We start from the raw sequence: 24,528 nt of genomic DNA, 5'->3' as shown, positions 1-24,528 counted from the left end.
CCGAGCCTCCCCCCGAGCCTCCCCGCTCTCAGAAACAACTCGTTTCCCCAGGAAGCGAACACATGCATTTCATAATTTTTGTTATGAAACGAATTCCCGGAGGATTCATGGAAGTTAATTTTTTCCAAGTATTTTGATGCGTTTAGAAATTCCTTTTATTCAATCCCATCTTGGCCCAATGTCTTTCTGTCCAGGAAGTAAAAGAAAAAGAAGGCAGTCAGTTTGGCGTTAGTTAAGGGTGGACACGAGGCCAGTGACACTGCCTGTAAACGAGCATTTCGTTTTTGCCCACGTAACCTGCACAATAATCACTCCTATCTGGGGAATAGCTTTATCCTGAAACATCCGTTCACGTCTTCCCAGAGTCTCAGGAGCTCACAAGGAGCCTTGAAGTCCAGCAGCCCCCAGGAGTGCGGCCGCAGGTGCGCAGGCCATCAACACAGTGAAGAAACAGCGGAAGGGAAAAGAAGTGAGTGTGATGACTGACAAGTTGGTTCCCCACTTCTTTCTTCCTATGAGCATTAAATCCGAGTCTATCCAGAAAGAAAAAATGAAGAGAGGTCTTTCTCAACAAGACGCAGAAAAAGAAAAGAAAAACATCGTCCAGATGCGGCAGGAAGAGACAGATGCGATCGAGTGCAGAAATACAAAATTCTGCAAGGCAAATAATTTACCGTAACAACGTCAAAGGGCAACTGGCAATCCAGGGGAGAAAAAGCTTTGTGTGATACATCTGACAGTCAAGGAATTCACGTCCTTACTATGGGAGAACACCCGATAAAGACAGGCACCATCACCAGCATTTAGTGGGAAATTCCCAGGAGTAAGGAGGACTGCTCCAAGACTCGCACTCGTATTAATTCTTAACCTTTCCAACAACCCTGTGAAGCAGGTGTGATCGGTGTCCCCATTTTACAGGTGGGAAAACCGAGGCACAGAGAGGCCACACAGCAGACGACAGGCAGGACTGGAACTGGGCAGGCGGGCTGCAGTAATTACTGCTCCATTCCATTCTGTCCCGGAGACCGCCTGTGTTTCGGGGAGCACACGCTCCTGGAATTAAACTACAAAGCTTCTCGAGAACTGCGGCAAGAAATGAACACACAGCAAAGCCCCAGGCCACGCGAGGAAGTCTTGGTGAACACACTGTCCTCTCTGCTGCTCTGTGGTGGGTGGGAGGGCAGCTGGCAGGGGTGGGGCAGGGGGACTTCCCAGGTAGAAGAGCAGCCCTACCCAGGCCCAGGGACTCAGCACGGTGTCCCATACGCCGGTGGTTCAAAGTGGACCCAAGCAGCTGTGAGTGGAGAGGGTGCAGCCACCTGTAGGCCTTGTGGCTGGCATGGCATCCAGGTGCCCTCGCCCAGAAGCTGCACCTCTGTGTGCCCTGGGAGAGCCGAGTCATCCTGCCCACCCCGGTGTCCTCCAGTCTGGGTGGCACCTCCCACACACCCCGGGTGATCTCCGGGAGACATCCATCAGAGTCACTGCTGGGCCCAGGGTCTGGACCAGCAGTCTCACACCCGGGTGCCTTCTTGAGGATTCCGAGCGCGGGGCGTGTGTGTTCTGCAGAGTCTGAACACCTGCGCTCAGCCTGACACAGAGTGTTCCAAAGCAGCTGCGATATGTCCCATCCCACCTGCGTCCGGGTCATGTGACCCGCCCCCCTTACCCACCAATCCTCAGAGCCAAATTCCCCACCTGCCCCGGGCCTGACTCGACACAGAGGGGACAGCAGAAGTGACCCCTGGCCCAGCCCCAGCTGCACTCCCTGTCCTGCAGCTTCCACTCTCCCTCTTGAGCTCTGAGCCGGCGCGGAAGTCTGGGCCACACACGCGAGCACAGAGGTGCCAGAGCGAGAGGGAGGGAGCCTGCGGGGGACCCCAGGCCTGGCCGCTCCCTGACAGCAGCTGTGTGACGCCAGGACTGAGAAGGGCCCGCTGAGGCCAGCCAGCCTGCGGGACAGGGAGACGCGACCCCAGCCGGCGTTTCGCACTGCACAGCGCGAGCTGACCCAACAGTCTTACCCGAAGCCCCTCGTGCGCGGGCCAGTAGATCCCCCCCTTCTGCTTAAGCCTGATCCAGGTGAGTTTCTATCGCTTATGATGACTCAGCTGACCCCACTGTCCCCCCAGGGGCCCCACAAGGAGGTACACACGCCTCCTTCCCTGCTTCCTGACATGTTGGGTCAAGGGTTCAGGGAGGGTCCCAGAGCGACGCCTGCCGACCCTCCCTCCTCTCCTGCTTACGAAGGTACTTGGGTCCAGCCGGAGGCGGCCACCACCCATTGAGACCATGACACGGTGGAGAGCAGCTGCCGGGAGTGAGTCCGCAGGACCGTTACCCGAGCCTGAGGGACAGGCTCAAGAACGTTCTGGAGTGGGAAACGGCGTTCAGTCCAGGGGCACCAGCTTCAACTCAGCGCCAAGCTCAGGGCTCGGAGAAGACCCGTCCCACAGCTGCGGCAGAATATGCAGACCGTGCGGTCAACGGTTTCTCACCTCCCCCAGCCCTGTCACCTGCAGACGCCCGCTTCCAACGCCATCCTGCGACAGAGAAGCTCCAGCCCACGAACGCAGAGGGGACACCAAGTTCAGGGCACTGCAGTACCCTCCCCGCTTGCTTCCTTCACCCAGCGGTTGTTTATGGGGGGAGCGAGGGGCCGCAGACAGACGGGCGCACAGACCCGCAGGGTCACTGGGCTGCTGCCGTCACCGCCGTGCAGGCCCGGGGACAGACAGACTCAGAACACAGTCACACAGGGCTCTCCGGAGGGACCCCTGGACTCAGTGTCAAGAAGGGACCCCGGGCGCCTCCGACCTGAAGACCAGGAGCGGCTTCCCAGAGCGGAGCAGGTCGCTTGGGGACTGAGATCTGAAGGAAGGGGCGCGCTCCGACAGGGGAGGGACCGTGGGGTGTGGAAGGACCCCACTACCCTGGGTTTGGGGCAGCGCGCGGTGGGGGAGGGGAAGAGACGCGGAGAAGGGGGAGCGGCGTGTGTGGGCCTCTGACTGCCGTGAGCTCCAGAGGGAAAGCGGAGGCAGGGATGCGGCGCAGGTGTCTGCCACCACTGCACTGAATCAACAGCACCCGACGCGTGGGTGCTGGTCCGGTTCCGCAGGCGAGAGTCTCAGGGGTAAACTCAAGGTGCTGGCACGGCCGCCCTCCCTCCAGAAGCCCCAGGGGAAGACGTGTTCCTTCCCTTTTCCGCTTCTGGAGGCGCTTACATCCCTTGGCTCGAGCCCCTCGCTCCCCACTCAAGCCAGCTGTGATTGTCTCTCTTGGCCTCCCCCTCCTGCGCCCTTGGAGGACCCCTGTGGTCTCTGTGGCCCACACACGATCCGGGACCCGCGAGGCCCCTCGCTAATCACACCAGCAACGTGGGCGAAGGGTGACATTTTACACTGCCTGTTGTTCCACCGTCCCCTCCAACCGGAAAGGTTTTTAGAAAGAGAAAGAGCCTGTGCGGGGTCGGGAAGGCCTTCAGCCTGAGCTGGCTGGTGCCGTCTGACACACATACCAGGCGGGCACATTGCGCGTTCTCCCAGAACTGGGGCCCTGGGTCCTTTATTTACCGCGTGAATAGAGGCTGGCAAGGGGCCCCCCGGCGACTGGGTTCTCAGTGGGTTTTCCGGCAGCGCGGCAGCTGTGCAGGAGAAGATCTGGGCGTGCAGGGCTCCGAGAGGGGAAACACCCGCCAAGTGCTTCCACAGAGCACAGGCCGGGAGCAGAGTGAGACGGCGAGTGTGGGCTTTGTGGATCACCTGAGCAAAGCTCCAGACGCCTGGGGACGGTCGACCAGCAAGCTTGCCACCTCCGGTCCCAAACCCTGATCTCCTAATACGCTAAAATGTAATCTCCGTCCCCACAGTTCAGCATAGTGCTGGCGACAATGATATTTTCTACCTCCGTATTTTTGAGAGTTGGTAACTCCACAACCTAGGGTCCTAGACACCTGCTTTGAGAGAGTTAGGCACAGAGATGCACCTTGACATGACACGAATTACAGCACAAGGGGCCACTTCCTCCTCAGTTGTCTGCTCTTCTGACGGTGACAAGGAGAAAACCTATCTGCGTGTAAGTCACGCTCGCGATCCCTATTCAGCAAAGAAATACCGTGTCTCAACTGTGGAGCCCTCGGCAGGCACTGGTCCCCCAAGTAGAAGTCGGAAACACGGGAATCATTACTGGTTTTCAATTTGTGGGAGGGACGTCGTTTCTTTTCCAATTCCACCCAAGGGGATGAAATTTAAAGAAAAACACTAAGTACGATAATAGTTCCGGTAATAAACACATATTGGATAAAAATTATACAAGTGGTTCAAAAGTGAGTAAAATTTAAGGATCACTGATCTTAAGAAATATTCCACCATTACTGGAAAGGTAGATAATTGCATCATCCAACTCAAACCAGGTAAAGTAAGTGATTCTGTCCTGCACTGTCTAGTGTGGACACCACCCCACCTGTCGCCACACTGGCTGGGTCGTCTGCGTCACGTGAGCTGAGCTCTGGGCATCGGCTCCCCGCCTTTCTGCCCACATCAGGACTGTGGCGATAGAATCATGTCTGTCTGGCAAGCTTCCCTGGTATGATTTCCAAGCGACCTGCCGTTGTCCATTCTCCATATTGTGGACACCCACGTGCCAGAAGACACAAAGAGAAGAGCTCATAAGATGTTCTTATTCACCCTAAGAAACATGGAACTACGGAGGAGGAAGAGCATGGCTACGTGTGTTCGTCCATGAACACAACAGGTCTTTCCCCTAAGGTGGGACGTGAACAGGTATCGACTCCGTGGCCCAGAGTACAGTGTCTTCCTTCACAACATCTGACTTCAACTTGGTGCCAAGACGCCGTGAGGATAGTGAAACCTCGATACTATATCCTCAGGGTTTTTATTTAATTTTTTCCAGGTCTGTAATTAGAAGACGAGAAGTAACAGCCAAAGAACATGAGAGAGATAACACCATGAGGAACAAAAACATAGAGAGAAGAAGAGCCAGAGGTCATAGTGGCAGAGAAAGGACCACCGACCCTGGGTGACGGCTGGGGATTTCCATCCTCAGGCATATCTGGGTTTGAAAGGGTAGGAGAACATGCAATGTATGGGACACAGGAGAGACAGAGCAGAGACACAACGGGACAGTGTCTCTTGGACTCCACCGTGCACGACAGAGCCCGCAGACGCTGAAGCCCATCCGGCCAGGAAGACACCAGCCATGAGCAAGAAAGCCAGGTGGCTTCACAAAGGGAGCTCGGGCTGTGGGCTTTCAACACACAGCACACTGCTCCTCAGAGCAAGCCTTTTCCAGGCCAGATACTGGCTTCTGCCCCCGCACCGACAAGAGGCTCTCTCTGGCTGCTGCTTTACACACCGGGCACCATAGCAATCCCTTCCACTCCGCCGCCTCCCAATCACCACCCCTTCCAGAGAGCGACAGCGTGAGCGGTGTTGGTGCGCGCCAGCCAGCCTGGGAGGGAGCACCGGGGACCCAGGAGGTCAGAACAGCGTGACCCCTCCGAAGGGCATCCCTCAACCCCAGCCACCTGCAGCCAGGTGCCCGGGACCATGGTTGTGTTTTCTGATTTTTACAAAGAGAAGTCCAAAGTACAGATCTGACTTCTAAAATGTCTCCTATACAGGAGTTGGATATGAATTAAAAAACAAACATTTAAAGCCCTGTGGGAGGCCGTTTCTGCAAATTTCCTGAGCTGGGATATTTGGCTAAAAACAGTTTAGAAAGCTCATTAAACTATAGAAACCCCTGACCAGACCCACCTAATGCTACAAACAAAACACATTTGTGGGATGGCCAGCCATGGCCAGTGTGGGGTTGGGATCCATGGGGATCACCTGGAGGTCCCCGCTAAAAGTACGGGTTCCCGGACCTTGTCCACGGAGATCTGGATTCAGTAGGTCCGTCCTGGACTGGAGCGTGAGAACTTTGACCCTCAACCGTCTCTGCAAGTGACCCTGCTGCTTGTGGCCTCTAAATGATACCCTGGACTCACTGCCCCGAGCCAGCGTGCTGCTCTGGCAGGTCTCACACACCTCTGTGCCTCAGTTTCCCCACTGCAACGTGAGCATACAGGTGAGTACTCCCCAGAGGACCATCCACCCCACAGGCTCCGACGTCCCCGTAACCCCAGACCGTCGCAGGAAGACGCTGACTGGATCCACGCCCGGCCTGCATCCACAAGACCCCTCTGGAAATTTCTTTCCTGAAACTCCATCCTGTACAGAGCTCAGCATTTTGCTGGCAGCCTCCAGGGTTCAGTAACCTCGCGCAAAGGGGGAGAAGTCACCTCAAGCCTGGGAAGGAAACGCTGCTGCCGCCACAGGGTTTCAGCGGCCGTCCCGGTGCTTACAGGCAAAAGAAGTTCTGGGCACGAGCAGAAAACGCGGGGGCCCACGGACAGGGGAGCGAAGGGAAGCAGATGGTACAACAGCAAGACCGTCTTTCCTGCCAGCAGCCACCGTGATTCAGAGTTGAAATGGCGTCAGATGTAATGGGCAGAAGGCACCCAGGAGCACTGGGCCCAAGCTCAGAGACAACTGCTAAAGGTCAGAGGAGAACAAGGACGGAAGGGGCTCCTTTCCGAGCAGCGAGCAGACGGACAGACGCGACGGAGAAGCGTCGGAAGGCAAGGAAGCATCAAAGACTGACTAGACTCTTGGGCTCAGTGACACGTAGGAAGCATCTGTGATGCTGGTTTTCATCCCCAAAAATACAGCAGTGACCACGACAGACAGTCCCTGGCCTCACAGAGCTGCCCCCGCATAGGGAAGAAGGATGGTGAACCGGCCATTGCCCGCCGTGCCTGAGCTGGAGAGGAGCAGGCAGTGAGCCCCGGGAGCACAGGCAGACGGACTCACCTGTCTGGAGGGAACACCTGAGCTGAGCCCCCAAGGTCTACAGGTGGGGAAACCAGGTGCCAGAACCTTCCAGGAAGAGTCCGTCCCCGAGCTGAGCTTCCCCACGTGTGCACTCGCCGCTTGTGGGGAACGAAGGGCAGACACCTGGGCCTACAGGAACACAGACTGTGTTTCCTTAAGTTCGTGTTCAGGAGTGGCTGGGCGTCCGAATGCCTTCTTCCCTCCCAAGACCCTCAAAACTTCTCCAGTCTGCACCCAGCGCCCATGAGACGCTTCCCCATGAGGCCCCACGTGCAAGAGGGAAGCCCCACTTGAGCTGGCAGAAACGCAGAAGGCAGAAGCAGACGGAGCCTGGGCCCAGCGGGAGCAGGCGTGGGTGCAGGAAGGGGAGGTGGGCAGGCTGGTGGGGGGCGCTCACAGGCTGCGGGGCATAGCTTCCCGGCCCTTTATGCCGTTTTGAAAAGCTCAGACTTCCACTCTGCTCCTAAGAACATCCTCCTCCACCCACCCTGAAATAAAATCAGCCCAAGTCATGGATTGAGACCACAAGAGAGTTTAGAAAAAAGGACTATAAAAATAGTTGACCGGGAGGACAGGGAGCGGGGGATGTCTGTTCATTCTGATGTTAGTTTTTCTCATACAAGTAATAGGCTATACACCTGAGCCCACTATCGCCACCAAAAAATCCCAGAGAAACAGAGACAAACGTGGAGGAGGATGGGATAGGTGGATCAGGAAAGACCCCACATCGGGTCCCCGCGCCTTTCACATCTGACCACCCCATCCTCACCATTCCCGACGTCGTTCTTGAAGTCTGCCTGCCTTTTTCTTTTTCTTAGTTCACCTGCTTTTAAGGCTTGTGACTTACTGATGTCTCCTCCTAAACCATGGCTAGGGAATCACATTTCTGTTTGTTCAGATAAACACATAGTCCTTACTGTCCTTCACTGCCCGGCGTCCCCCAAATTCCTTCCACACCCTCGGTGCCCTGCAGGGACGTTAATCTGGAAAGCGGTGGGCAGACCTTCCCTGTGCTCATCTTGCTGATCTGGACCCCAGAAATGCACGCTCACACGGGCTGCAGGCCACCTGTCTGAGCGCAGGGTGCACGCGGGGTCACGCACACCATGGTCCTCAGATGTCATGCGTGCTCGACTCCCCATTCCCGGGAAGAGGGATACAGACCGGGAAATGGCCGACCTCCGTCCAAATCTGCAGGAAGCCTCACAACAGCCCCGTCTCCGGGAGCCAAGGGTGACGTGAGGTTTCCTGGGTCCAATGTCTGGCCCTACTGGAAAGACATTCACATGGTTTGAACATCTCCGGCTAACCCCGGCACACAAGAGGCCGCTGTCACAGGGGACACAAAGCCAGCCTTCCCAGCTCTGCTGCCACCCCACACTCATTTGTCCCAGTCTTTTTGCAGATGAAAGGAGCTAATATGAGTAATGACCTTGGTCCGGTGATCATCACATAGTCAGCGATCAATACCATTGGGTCCTTATGGTCGGTTAGCCCCCTTACAGGTGGGGGTATCGCCCTCCAAGCAGGCAAGCTGGGGTTCTCGTTAGGACAGGTGCTCAGGTCTGCAAATATTCCCATGGGGCCATAGCCAAGGAACCTCTCATGGCCACGGGCTGCACCTGCCAGGACCCCAGTGGCCCCTTCCGGCCTCATGGCAGCCTTGAGAGGAAAGACTATCCCTGACCCGTTTGACAGACACAGACTCAGGTGATGCAGTTGCCTGAGGTCTCGGCAGTTGGGACGAGGACAGGGACTGGAGCCCACGCTCTCACTGTGCTGTGTCACACCATCACCATGGTGGCGAGGGCTGGGGAGGCAGTGACGACCAAGGGGACAGTGTCCATGACACTGGGGGATTGCTAGGCCATTGCCCAACCAGAGTCATTGGGCGGGGGGAGGGCTCCTTTCTCAAGAGAAACTGGAAATCCATATATTTAAATGAAAGTTTTTTCTTTTTCCACGTTGGCAGCTAGTTCAAAACTGTTGAACTCCACGCCTGCCAAGCCAAATACGGCCACAGGCTGGAGCCAGCCCAGAGCCCTGGAGCTGTGGTCTCGGAGTTCAGGTGAAACTTCCCAGGGCTCTGACTCCCCCGCAGTCCCCTCACAGGGACCCCTGTGAGAGCTGGTGTCCCTGACATCCCCTCCCCATCATCACAATTCCGGGACCCACACAGCCTAGCTCTCGAAAGACCTAAGACCAACCCCCCAACAGAGCCAAAGCAGTGGAGGACCTGTCCCCCAAGAGAAGACGCTCCCCTGGGCCTGGCCCCCCACCCCCAGCCCTCCTGCCCCGTGGGCTCTCCCAGTGGCCACAGCTGAGCCTGGGCTGTTTTTCATTTAGAGAAACAAACAAGCCTGATGTGTTTATAGTGCTGTCTGAACTCCGGGATGGCCCGAACACCGGGTTTGTAAACCTGGCCGTGGTTTTGGACCTCAAAACCATTTCTCGAAATCCTGGGTTCTGCAAACTCCAAAACATATCCCTCCCCCACAACCACCACCACCACCATGTGTTTTGCCCTGTTAAACTTGTTTGTTTTTCTTGGAATGAAGTCCTATGTCCCCAAAATTGTGCATGACAAGTTCATCACAACATTGTTTTGAGGCCGTTGGATGTCTGAAAGGCCTTGGCTTTCAGAAAGGCAGGTGTTACACTGTTTCTTTCTTCCCCCCAAAAAGAACATTCTCATCCTGCGAGGGGTAGCAGAACTTGAAGGCCTGAGGCTGATTCAGATGTCAGACAACGTTTCAGAGAGGTCTGAAGTGTGGCCCAGATAGCCATGGTCGGGACCTCTGATGCTGGAAAGCAGGTCACTTTCCACGGGAGAACAGGGAAAAGGACACATCCGGCCCCTCCACTGCCTACACCCGCTTTGTCCAGGACACTCTTCCTGCCATGGGCCCGCAGCCCCTGCTGTGGCCCACCCCCGCCACCACTCCCCAGGCTCAGGGATGAAAGAAACCTGCCCAGGGCAGGAGTGTCACAGGCCGGCCCCGCCCAGGGCCACCGTCAACATCCCAGAGTCAGAAATAACGTGGTGGGAGACACACCACCAATTTACTTCCCACAAAGGCCACGGCCCCAGCCAAGTCCCATGTGACATCACCGCGTCTATTTCTGTAGTGGGTTTTTTTTTCTTTCTTTCTTTACAAGATTAAATAGTTTGCTCTCACGTCTCCGCAAGACGGTACTTCCGTCTTTTTCAGTGTCCAGGACATATCTCAGGTTAGAATCCTGGGCCCCTGCACCACCACCCCTGCGTCCCCTCCCACCCACCACCCCGTGTCTGCAAAGACTCTGCAGCCACAAGCTGGTGTCCCCACCCACCGGCGCCCAGAGGAGGCGGCGTGTCACTCACCGTCCGGGTCACACTGCGCCGGGCTGCTGATGCAAGAAGCTCTGTACCTCCCGTAGTAGAGAAGGGTTACTCCTTTCTCCTCCTTGAGGTAAATGCCCTTGTTGACCTTCCCCTCCATGATGTCTACATTAGAAGAGCGACAACATCGGGCGTCAGCAAGTGTCAGACTTACACACAACCTACACTCTACTGTTCATGTCCATAATATTGTGTGCCCTCTACATTAACATTAATGCTTCCTATTTAATATTAAACTAGTCCTAGTGAAGTTAGAATCCTGTAACAAGAAAATGTGACTACTTCACAATAAATTGATCATAGTAATATTTTGTCATCAATGACTACTATATTAGCACGTACTGTGCGCTCTACAGTAACGACACTCTAATCCGTTGGCTGGGGATTGGGTTCCCAGGAGCGATGCGGTGACAGCCTCCTCCTGTCCCGAATTTCAGCTCCGTCCACAGGCTTCCAGAACCCCTCTCGCCCATCTTGTAAATGAAAGGCTTAGGTACATGTTTGAACCTAAGCACCACCTGTGAGCTCTCCTTGGAAGTCCCTAATCCTAGACTGGGAGCCTACAATTCTGCAAGAATCCATGTCTGGACTCTGGGAGGGAATCCTGGTGGGGCCTGCCAGGTCCAGGCGCAGTGGCCATGAGCCCCCGTTGGCCCTCACCGCTCCATCCACCCCTCTGTCTGGCCCCATTCCCACGGCAAACGTCCCTGATGGTGTGAGTGTGGGGTAAATGGTTTACAGGACCGATAAGTGAAGACTATAAAAACCAAGTGTGATTAGGCATTTATTGTTCATTGGGGTCAAAGTCGCCCAGATACCTCCTCTGTCGAAAGGACACTTACCCACTGCCCTTGAGCTGTCACACAGCCCGGGATACGTAGACGCTTGGCTGAGCTCTTGGGGCCTGATGGCTGCCCCAGTGCAACTTTTCCAACAGCCACTGTCAAGGGGGAGAGCCCCTCAAAGGGCCTCTGTGCGCTTCCTCACTGTTCTAAACTCATTATTTTTTTGCGTATCTCATTTATTGCTGGGGAGCCTACATACCACAAAACTAAACATATCGTAAAAGTAAGTTAGCAGTTACATGCTTGAGCTGGGCCGTATGAACCCCTCAATAAGATGTCGGACTGCAAAGATTAATTTTGGAAGGCAGACCCCTCACAGCTGAAAACAGCGATCAGATTAGGTGTCGCCCCAAACGCAGAGGGCACGAGGCCTGAATGATCCCAACGGACTTTCCACGCTGCTCCGGGAGCCGCCGCCATAGCTGCTCTCCCTCCCGCTTTGAGCTGCGTAGGAGAAATAGGAAACATATGGGCTCAGAGGTGATTAAGTCGGATAATAATTTAACCCTGACTCCACTGGGTGTTTGGTAAGGCAGCTCCTAATAATTAAATAAAACTCCAGCTGCAGAAGACATGCTGATTTTAATGTTTGTAAGAGATCAAATTTGGGGGGAGGCATCTTAAAATCCGTTTCCATTTTCCATTCCAAGGGTCTGCTTTTCCTCCCCCCAAAGAATATACATCACTGAAAAACCCAAACAATTTCTATTTTTAGAAAGTATCTCGTGTCTGTCTCGGTCTGAAAACCAGCAGCTGGCTCGGGAGATCCTGGTCAGTGATGCTTACGAGCATCAAGGCCTTGCGGTTGGGAAGGGGCACTATGTCCGGACCTAGCGTGAGGCGCTTCTTCCCAGCTCCCCGGGTCTCGGACTGGAGGCCTGATCTCCCGCCGAGACGAAGCGCTTTCCTACAGAGCCCAAGGGAACCGGCCTCCAGACTCCTTGCGGATCCCAACGCGACAGAACACGGGACGGGAGGGTACAAGTGCTCACCGACGGTTGCAGACAGATTTGAGTAGGCAGAGTCATTGGTACGAACAAAGGTAGAGTTATGGGAAGGAAGCACAGTGAGGTTGTGGGTTCGCAACACTGGGTGGGACAACAAAAGAGAAAAGCACAACACATGAGTGACATGAGCAACCAATGGAACCCGCATATCTCTCAACCTGACGCGCACCGAGCGGCCATCTCCCAATGGCCAAGCACCTTGGATTTTCTCGCCCAACCTCGCCTCCCCGCCACCCCTGCCCTCCCGCGCACTGGGCGCCATTGGGGCCTGCCAGTCCCGGAGCCAGGGCGCCGCAGCTGTTGGCTGTCGCCACAAACACGGGTTCCAGTTTGCCGCATCCAACGCCCTTAGATATTCAGGTGAGAGATACGGAGCCGAGCTCGGCCGCACGGCAGCCTTGACGACAGGGTTCATGTGGTGATGTCACGACAGTGGACGAGCCAGGACACAGCATGGAGGCAATGGCATGATATCATGACACGTGGACACAACAGAGGGTTCAGCGACAGATAACACAACTGCAGGAGCACGAGATGGCTTCCAAAGCCATTCCACGGTCCCCGGCATCAGACTGTGCCGACGGACCCTACTCTCTGTTTCTGGAGACGCCTGCGATGGAAATGAAATGGGCCAGTGTGCATCCTTGTGTGAAGATGGGTCAACGGCCTGCAGGGACACCAGCACCCTTCACGTGTTCTGGGACACACGTGAACACACTGAGTTTCCTGGGAAGTTCACACATCGGTCAACAAAATTCAGCCAAAGCCAATTGGGTCTTGGCGATTATAGGGCTTTACGAGAACTCCCTGAGGGACAGGTGTTCGAGACATCCAAAGGCACTGGTTTGATCCCAACAGTGAGCTGTGGTGAGCCGTTGGGACAGGAATATCATTATCTGAGCTACTGTTTGAAATAACGACTAAAAGGTGAATTTCTGCATCCTAAACCGGGAATTACGTTGATAATTCCACTTGCTGGGATGGTCTCTCCTCACAGGGTTTAAAATAAAGGCCCTGGGAGGAAAGATGAGATCGTAACAGAGGGGAAAGCAGTCCCTTTTAACCCGATCTGGTCAGGTAATGACTTCCACAGGGAGCTTACATCCCCGTGGCTCAGACCTCTCGGACAAAACATGGAGCTCCAGACAGGTCTTCCGTGTGGGGCGCTGGCTCGCCGTGTGCAAGCGGGAAGGCAGGAGGGGCACTGAGGGCTCCTGAGCTGGTCTTCCACTGGTGGGCCCTTCCACCACCCAGAGGTCCCACTCCTTGACGGCCCCACTCTGGGGACACTGGTGGCCCAGATCCCAGCTAGAATGCTTCCCAGTTTGCAAATTTTAAGGGAAACGTCTCAGAATCTTAGGCGGTAATTTATGGCAGCACATGAAGTCCCAGGGGTGTGGAAGACGCCGGCGTGCCAGTGTGGAGAGCATCGTCGTCAGCGGCGTGCGGGTTTTTTAAAAACCCCACTGCACGGAACTGGAAGAGACCCGACGTGAGCCTGTGCTGGGCCGGCGGCAAAGCCCTTGCTACCCACGACATAATCAAGAACGGTGAGGAAATGAATATTGAAATGCAAAAGCATCCGGAAGCACCGACCACTTATACTGGGAACAAGTTTCTTACTGGAAAGGGAGACAGTGCTCGGGGGCATGTGGGGCTCCTCCTTGGGGCCAATGCCTGAATTCGGGCAGATAGAGACTGTGCTTTCCAGGGAGTTGGGAACGTTGGGAGCATCTTGGGAGATGTTCAGTCTTTTCAAAGTAGTGGCCAGTGATGTGTGCAGAAGCTGATTGGTCGGTGGGGGTACCTCTGCCGAGGGAAACAGCAACCCCCCGGACGTGCATAGTTGTGCCGGTTGTCACGCCCCTCGGCATCGGCTCAAATGCACCCCTGGTTTGGCAGGTCTGTCTACCTAGAAAATGGACACCTAGACCCGTAGGCTGACTGACCCACCACCAGCAGCTTCAGGCCTCCAACAGCTGCTTTCGCTTTAAGGTTATCGGAGGAAAGCACACACATTAATGGTATTTTGAATCACAAGTTCTGTCCTTCTGTGATAAAAATATATCAAGCTTCTGTAAAATACTTTGGGTGAACAGTGATTGGGAGAAGACCCCCAACAGGCACCAATCTCTGCTAATCTCCCGGCTTCCAAATGGACGCTGTCCATGTCTGTGTCCCCTGATGGCCCCCCAGCCCCATGTCACCCGTCCCTGTGGCCTCGGATTCTTTCACCACCCGTGTCTACCTCCAGTTGTGTCCTGAAGCTCATGAATCCCGTCCACATTTTCCAACGGCCAGTAATGGGAAGCAGACGCCAAGACCTCAAACCCTGGGGGGAGAAGAAGAAACGTGTGAAGTCAGCGTCAGGAGGGAAGAACCGCTCACCTTCCATCGTGAGTGGAGGGAGGAGAAACATCACGGGATGCGGGATTCACTGAAGAGGAATTTGGATAAACTCAACACTTTGAATAAAGGACTCTTAATAAATTATAAATGGGTGAATTTTTCCTTAACAGGATAAAGCGTATAAACAGGAATGAGCGGATACCTCTGAACCGAAGGGAACAGCAACCCCCATGCATCAAGGGGCCCAATGGGAAGCATGTCCGTTAGGGTCAGGAGAAAGGCAAGAACCTTGTTCTGTTATTGCTTATGCTGTTTTAGAGGACGTAGCTGGTGCAATCAAGCCAGGGAAAGAAATAAGGTTAAAATGATTTTTTTAAAGATTTTATTTATTTGACAGAGAGAGAGACAGCGAGAGAGAGAACACAAGCAGGGGGAATGGGAGAGGGAGAAGCAGGTTTCCCGCTGAGCAGGGAGCATGATGCGGGGCTTGATTCCACGATGCTGGGATCAGGACCTGAGCTGAAGGCAGATGCTTAATGACTGAGCCACCCAGGCGCCCCAAGGTTAAAAGGATTAAAAAGAGGGGGAAACCGGCACCAATATTACTGACATCATATAAGGCTCTTGACAGCACCTCCTTGTTTTATTGTAACAATAACCTGTCAGGTAATTATCTTGTTGGACTATTTGTAGAGACGAGGGGCCAAAGCTGCCTCAGAAATCGCCCCGCTGACTTGGTTTGACATGGAAGGCTCACTCCGGGTCTCCCCAAGGCAGCTCCTGGTCTTTCTGCTCTCGCCCTCCTTCCGACATACTAAAAATTAACCGCTTGCGGATTTCCTTTATGACCCTTGCACTTTGAGTAGACAGGATCTCGTGCAGACTGACCGTGTCCTATTCTGCTCATCCCACTTAATACCCCATGAACTGTTTCATCTATTTGCTCCTACCCAGGCTCTGTGGTGGGGTCTCGGGGATAGTCCCGGGGCCGTGCCCCACCCCAACATGCTCAGCCCCTTGCCCAGCTCCAATCTGCTCCTGGATTAGTTCTCTGTGATTAGTTCCCAGAAGCGGACACAATGGTCCAGATGATGACATGATCATCAAACTCCCAAAGGAGATGCCGGATCACAGAGAAGCAAAAATTAATAAAGTCATCTGTGTTATTCATTGTAAAAAAATGTTTTAAGAGGAGGTAACAAGGTCGTTATTTTCAAATGAGGTATGCCTCATAAGGAGAATGAAAAAACGAGACATCCTTACAAATAAGGAAAGAATTTGGTAAACGAAGCCTGTGACCCACCAGGAAAGAAGTGAGTAAGGAGGTTTATACAGATGTGACCCGTGAAAGTCAACAGTTTCCCTGTGTTCAAACGATAACACGAAAGTGGAACGGAAGAGGAGTTCTCATTTGTAAACATAGCCCACGAAGAGAAGACATTTAAGTGCCAAAGAATGAGAACCGTACAAAATTCTCTTGGAGAAAACAATAAAGTAACACCGAGGGATGGACAAGAACCCTTGGATAATGAAGAATTTTTGTAACCTATTTTTGGGAAAGAGAACTCCAAGTCATAAAAATGTCAACCCACCCTTGAATTCATACCTAACGCAAGAAGAGTTGTTGTAAACATCCTGAGAGATTTTGTGTGAGAGAAAGCTCATCATCTAGAAAAGGAAACAAGCAAGAAAAACCCACAAACCTACAGGGGGACGGCGATGGGGGTGGGGGGCCCAGCCCCTACACAGTGAGACCATCACAAGGTCACAGCTCCAGAGAGGATCCAGAGTGGCATACAAGTAGACGGTTCAGTGGGAAAGACACATAAATACCGCCACGCACTCGTGAAACCAGCTTATGACAAAAGTGGTCTTTCAAATCAGAGGAGCAGCACACAATGGACAGTCTCAGGGCCAACTAGCCGTCTGCAAAAACCGAGATCCCTAACTCACTCTCTCTACCATAACAATTTCCAGAAGAAGAAACTTAACATGTAGGGGCGCCTGGGGGGCTCAGTGGGTTAAACCTCTGCCTTCGGCTCCGGTCATGATCTCAGGGTCCTGGGATCGAGCCCCACATCGGGCTCTCTGCTCAGCGGGGAGCCTGCTTCCCCCACCCCCTTCTGCCTGCCTCTCTGCCTACTTGTGATCTCTGTCAAATAAATAAATAAAATCTTTAAAAAAATTTTTTTAAAGCCTTCAATGCAATGAAAAAATAAAACATAAAAGCTTATGAGGAAACCACGTGATAAATCTATGTGCATTTTTAAAATATTTCCATACATAAAAAATCAATCAAGCTAAATTGAACCAGGAAGTGATGTTTATGTAATACATGCGACAGAAATGTACTGATTTCTTTTTAAAGGAATGTATTGAATTTATTGTCCTCATTAAAACTCCCACTATTCAGAAAATTTAGACCAACAGAACATTGGGGCGAAGGACAGCAACAGGCAGTTCAAAGAAAAAGGAACGCAAATTATTTTTAAATTTATGAAAAGGCGTTCAACACTGCTCATCATTTTCAGAGGCGAGCGCAAACTGCAATGAGCTCCCTGTCCCAGCTCACCTGGCCGACAGACGAACAGTTAGATGTTCTAGGTTGGCGAGTTCTGCCACATTTTTGGCAGAAGGTACAGTCTTTCTGGAGGGCAGTACCACAACGACGACACAAATTTTAAGTGCACTTTGAGCTAGTAATTCAGCTCCTGGAAGTTCGTACTAGAGACAGACTCACACCTGGGATCAGAGAGCTACATACAGGGGTATTTGTTGCAAGATCTATGTATTTTTTTATAGTATCAAGAACAGGTGAACAAAGACAATGTTTATCAGCCAAGGAGCCGGGTCCTAAGGACGGAGCGGCTACTCAGTGGACCAGGACGTCATTAGGACAAGGCTGATACACGTGTCCTGATGTGGAACATTCCTCAAGCCGTACTGTCAAAAAATCAAGGTGAGAGAAAAATGTGTTAGTACCAACTGTTTGTGGAAAATGTAGCTGTTCGGCAGGCAAGGTGGGAGGGAAGGATGGAGAGGAAGAGAGAGAGACTTTGCATGGATAGCGCAGAAATGGACTGCCATATTTTAGGGGTGAGGAAATTGAGAGACTGGATGGAAGACGTGAGAAGATTTCTATTCCTTTCTATTTCTTTTCTTTTTTTAAGATTTTATTTAATTATTTGACAGACAGAGATCACAAGTAGGCAGAGAGGCCGCCAGAGAGAGAGAAAGGGAAGCAGGCTCCCTGCTGAGTAGAGAGCCCGATGCAGGGCTCAATCCCAGGACCCTGAGATCATGACCTGAGCCGAAGGCAGAGGCTTAACCCACTGAGCCACCCAGGCGCCCCATTCCTTTCTATTTCTGTCCTATTCAAACGTTCGTACGTGCATTCCTTTAAAAATTCAAAACGTGAAGACACGTGGATTCGCCAGCGTTCACTAGAAATGATTCTACTCTATCCACACAATATGGAGACTCTGACATGTCATTATCCAGAACACTCATTTCCATTTCTACCATGCTTTTCTCCACCGCCACCTCCCCCTCACCCAAAGTGTAGGATATTCGTTTTGAAGAGGGGAAACATCATTGACTTGTTATTCAGGTCATCTGGGGCGGGCAGGCGGGGGGGTGGGGTGGCGGATCAGAAAAGGGAAGGACATCCCTCGTGCAAAGAACAGGTGCAGAATCTTCTTCACAACCCACGTTGTCATCCAGTCAACACTGTGGATGGTAAGTCCTTCCCTATCATCCCCATTTTCAATCGCCCACCACCCGTTCTGGGCACAAAGGCTGACAGAGTAAAGGGATGGTGGCCTTGTTCGCACAGGGAGCCCCCCAAGCTAGCAAGAGTGCATGAGAGAAGGGGGGCTGGGGTCCGCCGAGAGCCTGCTATCCCACATCCCTGCACTTCCAGCAAGGATAACGTCCCACCATGTCGCCCCAGATGTCACACATGGACCACACTGAGATGGTGGGGTGGAGGGATGGAGATGCACAGTGGCGGGCTTGCACAGTGAAATGTGCATGGGGGCCCGGCCGGGAGGGTGCTCACGAGGACGGACGGTGCCCCCCCCCCGGCAGGCCCAGAGCAGCGAATCACAGCAGGGCTGGAAATGGCAGCTGCCGGGGTGGGGCTGCTGGTCTTGGGGGGATGGGGGCTGCGGCCCCCTGGGAGGTGTGTGTGTGTGTGTCCCGCCACTCCCCGCCGGTCCCTGCCAGTCCCCACGGCTCTGCAGGGAGGTCTGCCCAGCACGGCCAGTTCTCCCCCTTTTAGGGAGAAGTCAGAAACCCAGATCCTGGAGGTTCTTTATTCAAAATCTCCCCAAATCTTAATGTTCACAATTAAGGTGATTATTTTAACTAAAGCATTGGGCAGTACTAACAAATTGTGCCTAAGAAACTAAATTTAGCACGTAGGTTCCCCTTTAGAACCTCAGGCGTAAAAGCCCACAGTCCTACAAGTGTCATCAGATCGGGCAAATCTCATCCTTTGGGGACCAAGAAAGACCCCCAGGAGCCACGTACCCAAAAAGAAGGGGACCTGGGATGTCCAGGTTCTACAGACACCCCTGTTTCCATGGATGAACCCCGTGAAGTCCGTGTGTCTGCTTTGACACATAGTCAGCCTAATCATTACACGGCTCCTCCTGGGACCTGTGGCCCTAAAGGATAAAATGCGGGGAGAGGGAGAGGTATTTGGCTGACACCACGACGGTTATAACGAGTTCTCCAGGAACAAGTTCTCATCCCGATGCCATGTGCTGGACTCAGCCTGGTGAGGAGCAGGGACACACGGCCACTCGTGCCCCAGAGGACCGTTAACACGACCTTCCTTCTTCCCTTTCCGTTGCTCCTCTGGATCCTGCACGCCCGCCCCTTCTCTAGGACGCGTGAGCAGGAACCGTCTTCCCCTGACGCTGTAGGGAAGTCCGTCCCGGCGTCCCATGCCTCGTTCAACAGCAGTGCACGCCACGGAGGAGATCAGTCCCCAGCAGTCGCAGAGCTGGCCCTGACCGGTCCTCCTCAGGCTCATCGTGGGACTCCCCGCTGTGCCCACCGCCTACAATGCTCTTCCCCTGGCACCCCGACCACGGGAGCCTCGGGCCGGAGTGCAGCCCACGCGCCATCACCCTCCGCACTGCCAGCTCCTTCCCTGTTTGCCCACAGCACTAACTAGTCCTTGAATTCTTTTGTTTGTTGACATATCTGCTGTGTCAGATCCTCTGGTCCATCTGTACCACAGTCTCACATCTAACACACGCCCAGGGTGTGTGTCTGTCTGTGTAATCCAGATTTTTGCATTTGGATTCTCCCCAAAAGGGTAAGCTTAGCGATAAATTTTTTCAAACTATGTAGGCAGAATGGATGAGGAAACGCAATCATGAATAAATGAATGGATGAACATAGAAAAAATACATACGTACACACTTCTGAAACTATTTATACCCCAAGATCTCCATCGATCACACTTCCGTTTGTTCAGTAGCGTATAAGCATTATTTTTAAAAACTCCTTCATGAACACTTTTCTTTGCACTGGGAAGAAGAATGGAGTTTCTGGCGGGACCTAGCGGCTTGGACAGCCTCTTGCAGACCCAGTAACCCTGCGGCACTGACCGATGTTAATTTGCCTCATTTTGCTGATCATTTTGCAATATGGACAGATACTGACTCATGACGTCGTACGCCTGAACCTAAAATAATGTTGTATCCATTATGCCTCCATTAAAAGATACGTAAATAAAGGGAACAGACTGTTGATTTGCACAGAGAAATAACCAGTCTGCGGCCAGAGGGAATTACAATCACCATAACCATCCGTATTGGCCTTCTAGGCCTCTGAACGGGGCCACGAGGGGAGCTGGCCCTACCTCCCGGTGCCGGGTCGAGCCCAGCTGCTCTGGGTACCCCAGACTTGGGAGCGGCTGGATAACGGGGATGTAGAAAGTCCCTTTTCCTCATTAGAGAAGTTAAATAAACGGCACATGGGTGAACTTTGTAAATCCCCATGATTTCTCTGCTGGCGCCATGTATGGCTTACATCTATCAACCACCGGGCTTCCCAGCGCCATCCCCAGAGCGGAGCACGGACTCAGCAGCCTGGGCCCGGGGAAAGGCTTAATGCCATCCTTCCTCCAAAATGAAAGTCCACGGTCACAGATAAACACAGATAATAATGAAGGCTCAGAATGATCTAGAGTTGTCGTTCAATGATTTACAGAACTGAATACCTATCTACATGGTAGAGACACACATCTGGTCAATGCCTCATTGCCTGGGCTGCTGTGGACAGACAAGCCGATGACGGTGCCCCCGGGAGCCGCCGTGTGGCAGGCGGGCCGTGCTCACCGATTCCGCTCCTGTGTGACCCACGGCGCATGGTCAGGCCCACCCCGGTTGAGCATCTCCCGCACGGGACGCAGTGTGCAAGGTCACGGCAAGACAGGGAGGCCTTGCGAGTCCTGGCACGACCTTAAGACGGCAAGTCTGGAGTGGCCGCCATGGGAACAAGGGGCCCTCCCGGAGGCCGGCCCCACGTCCTGCTGCTCAGCCCCTTCCATGCCCTCATGGTCCCCACGTGCCCTTATGTGTCTGAGCCCATTGAGAGCTGCTGAGGTCACTGCCACGTCTCACCGGCGACCTCAGGCAAACCACCTGCCCTCACCGGAAGCCCCCCTCCTGCAGGAGAGGGCCGTGTGGGACCCCACAGAATCCATGTCTGAGCATCCACTGTGCTGCCAGTTTTCAATGCGGCTCCATGTTCCCCAGAATTCATGGCGACAGCTCACAGAGCCGTTCCCCGCGGGGTGGGGTCTAGCGGTTTGCAAAGGCTCCCCCTCCAGGAACGGGCTCCCTGCCTGTGTCTGTGTCTGTGTGAGTGGGCACCCTGGACAGGGCCTGGGCTAGGCTTTCCCCACTGGGGCTCCTCCCAGGACCCTGAAGGTCGGTGCCCCCAGAAGCAGAAAGGAAGGCGGCCTCCTGGTGGGGGTGCCGCATGGACCATGGAGCCGGGGTCAGACGTCCCTGCAGGATGTAGGGAGAGCAGATGATGGAAGGACCAGAGAGAGAGGAGGAAGAGGGGAGACCGGGGAGAAAGAGAAGGTGAAGCAGAGAGAGTGAGAGACAGAGAGAGAAGGAGACAGTGAGAGACAGAAAGAGTGAGACAGTGAGACAGAGATAAAGAGAGACAGAGAGACAAAGAGACAGAGACAGAAACAGAGAGATACAGAAACAGACACACAGAGACACAGAGAAATAGAGGCAGAGACAGTGAGAGACATGGAGAGAGACACAGAGAGGCAGATAGACACGGAGAGAAGGAAGGAAGGGAGGAGGGAAAGGGGAAGGAAGAAAACACAAGCAGTAGGTTTTCGACCACAAGGGAACACCCACGGTCGTGTCCAGGGCGCGCCTGCCTCTGTCATTATGGTGACGAAGGCAGGACGAGGCTCAGGTGGTAGACTGTCAACAGCGTGGGGGTGGCAAGGAGGACGGGAGAGACCCCAAGACGCAGGAAGGGAGACAGGAAGGGAGCCCGTAGGCGCGGACATCAGTAAGGAGGCTGAGCAGCTCCAGCCCTCCCCTCGGGCTGGCGAGCTTGCTGCTGGCCACGCTCATCTGCCACCATCATGTCTCCGTGGTATAAGTTACGGGGAAACTAAGTCAGCTTCAGCTGATGATAGGGCGTGAGAGGAGCAACGCTTCCATGTGGAGCGGAGACTGAATTCAAACGGCTCCTTTCAGCAGAGGGTCAAGGCCTAGGTGCACACAAGAGGATGTACGTGAATGTGTGTGTGTGTGTGTGCACGCATGTGTGTACGTGTGGATAGGTCTGGGTGGGTTTGGACTGTGTGCGTGCATGTGGGTGTGTATACGTGGGTATGGGTGTGATGTGTGTGCATGCATGTGGGTGTGGACATGTGTGCACACGTGTGGGTGTGTGTACCTGGTGTGATGTGTGCACACGTGTGGGTGTGTGTACCTGGTGTGATGTGTGCACACGTGTGGGTGTGTGTACCTGGTGTGATGTGTGTGCATGTGTGTGGATGGTGTGGATACGTGTGTGGGTGCCACGTGGCCAGGGTACAACCTGGAAACCGCTTCCTGGCTTCCTTTTCCACGCCGGGCAGCAACTTGGGTCTTACACCCGTCTGCCCGCTGACACCCTCCCTCACTCTTGTCCACTGGAAAACCAGCAGGAGCCTTAGCCGGCCCAGTGGGAAGGGGAGAGCCTCAGGGCAGATGCACACGCGCCCCTTAGCATGACACCTGAGCCATGGAGCCCTGATTTCTTTCGTCTGCACTTTGGTTGGGGAAAGGGGAGCACACAGAATTCATGGCCCTCACACCTTTTCCAACAGAAGACTTAACTCGGGCATGTGGGTGGGAGAGAAACGGCAGCACCAGCCATGGAAACAAGTAGTTCAGTCTGTGCCCCCGCCCTCCAGGATCACCTGCAAAGAAGAAGGTCCAGCCCCACGACTGAGGTCCTGGCACTCTCAGCAGAGGCCTGGCCTTGTGCCTGGGGGGCCTGGGGATGCTGGCTGTGCCTGTAGGTTCTGGATGGTGCCCAGGAGGGGGCCGGGCTGCAGGGACAGAGGCCGGTGGGAGCTCTGAGTCAGAGTATGCTCCCCAGTGGGTCAGGTTTCCTCGCATGGCTCCCAAGCATGGGCGCTGGGACCTTGACGGGTTCCTCACCCCTACACACAGGGGAGCCAAGGGTACCGCGGCCACAGGGCCTTCCTGCTGCTCACCAGACCCCCTTCTTCCCCAAGCCTGCACCTGCGACGTGGCCACACCACTCAGGGACAGCTTGCAGACCGAGGACTCGCATTGGCCCACGGACAGTGAGCCCCAGCTGGGATGGGGACAGAGAGGACAGAGCCCTAAGTCAGCTTGGAGACACACGGCAGGAGTCAGAGCAGCAGACAGAAAGCCAGCACCTCCCTTCATCCTAAGGCGGCAGTGACCAAGAGCCAGAGGCAGCTGCAGACAGCCGCGTCTGACACCAGGATGAGCAGAGCGCCGGGAGACAAAGGGCCGCCAACTGGGGACAGAGGGGCCTGCGGCTGGGCCGCCCTACGCTGGCCCCAGAGACAAGCGACCCAACCATGTGGGGACCCCTGCGCCAGGCGGGCGGACGGGCAGTGGACAGCGCAGGAGGACGCTCCCTTACCTGGATGGGCTGGCGGCCTGGAGAAGGCTCCGTGCACCTGCACACAAAAGACGAGAGCGTCAGAGACCCGGGATGGCCGCGTAGGCACAGAGACCTAGCCCGACCTCGAAGACAGCCTCTGGGAGACGGTACCTGGAAATCGCAGAAGAGCAGCAGCAGCCAGAAGTGCCGGCCCCAGAGCAGCTTCCTCATGGCTCCCGGGGGGTCGGGACACGATCCCGCCACGTTCCCGAGCTCTGCGGCCAAGCGTGCGCCCTAACTTTCACAGCCCCGGGAAAGGGACATTTTCACAGGGTCCAGGTGGGGAAAGATCTGCTTCTCTGTAGTGGGTGAAACACAGCCGTCCTGCCCGCTCACAGGCGTCTCTTCCTTGTCCGGGAGCCTGACAGTGTTGGGTGCCGGCACCTCGGGAGGGTAGCCCAAAGCTCTGCTGGGCCGGCGTCGGCGTCTGGGCTGCCCTTCCTCTCCGGACTCCCGTTCTGCCTCCAGTCAGGCTCGAACCGGCCCCTCTCTCCTTGCCTGAAGCGGGCAGCGCGAGGAGACTCTCGGAGACGCTGGTCTGTGCGCCCCCCTGTGTGCCCCCCCGTGCGCCCCCCGCCGGCCCCGTGCGCCCCCCGGGCCGGCTCCTTCCTTCGCCCTGACTCAGCCTCAGCCCCAGCACGGGCCAGAGGCAGTGATGTCAGGCTCTCCGCTGTCAGGCTCTCTGCTCAAACTTTGTCCGGACGGCTTCTCTATTTATACCCCTCGCTGCGGCGTCCTTCCTGGGTCCTAACACCGGTCTGTTGAGAACGTCGGGCCGGAGCAGGCTCAGCGTCCGGGGACAGCAGAGGCTTCCCACCAGCAACCACCAGGTCAGAGCCACAGTC

General features: G+C 54.6%; 1 protein-coding gene across 2 annotated transcripts in view; it reads right to left on the bottom strand.

Annotated features, from left to right (window-relative positions):
- The window catches only part of ADGRD1 (adhesion G protein-coupled receptor D1), a 122,311-nt gene extending 98,240 nt beyond the window's left edge, over positions 1-24,071 (bottom strand). Inside the window, exons 1-5 of one of the 2 annotated variants that reach the window (XM_032846893.1) lie at positions 23,795-24,071; positions 23,663-23,699; positions 14,379-14,462; positions 12,116-12,211; positions 10,261-10,383 (exon numbers count right to left, since the gene is read on the bottom strand). In XM_032846893.1, coding sequence (XP_032702784.1) covers positions 10,261-10,383; positions 12,116-12,211; positions 14,379-14,462; positions 23,663-23,699; positions 23,795-23,854 — 400 coding nt within the window. In that variant the 5' untranslated portion in view covers positions 23,855-24,071. The remainder of the gene's footprint in view (positions 1-10,260; positions 10,384-12,115; positions 12,212-14,378; positions 14,463-23,662; positions 23,700-23,794) is intronic. The other variant, XM_032846892.1, reaches the window with a different exon arrangement.
- Between the last annotated feature and the right edge of the window lie 457 nt (positions 24,072-24,528).

This window comes from Lontra canadensis, unplaced genomic scaffold (genome assembly GCF_010015895.1).
Source record: "Lontra canadensis isolate GAN:19392208 unplaced genomic scaffold, GSC_riverotter_1.0 scaffold182, whole genome shotgun sequence".
Taxonomy (NCBI): domain Eukaryota; kingdom Metazoa; phylum Chordata; class Mammalia; order Carnivora; family Mustelidae; genus Lontra; species Lontra canadensis.
This window is presented reverse-complemented; position numbering and strand designations above follow the sequence as displayed.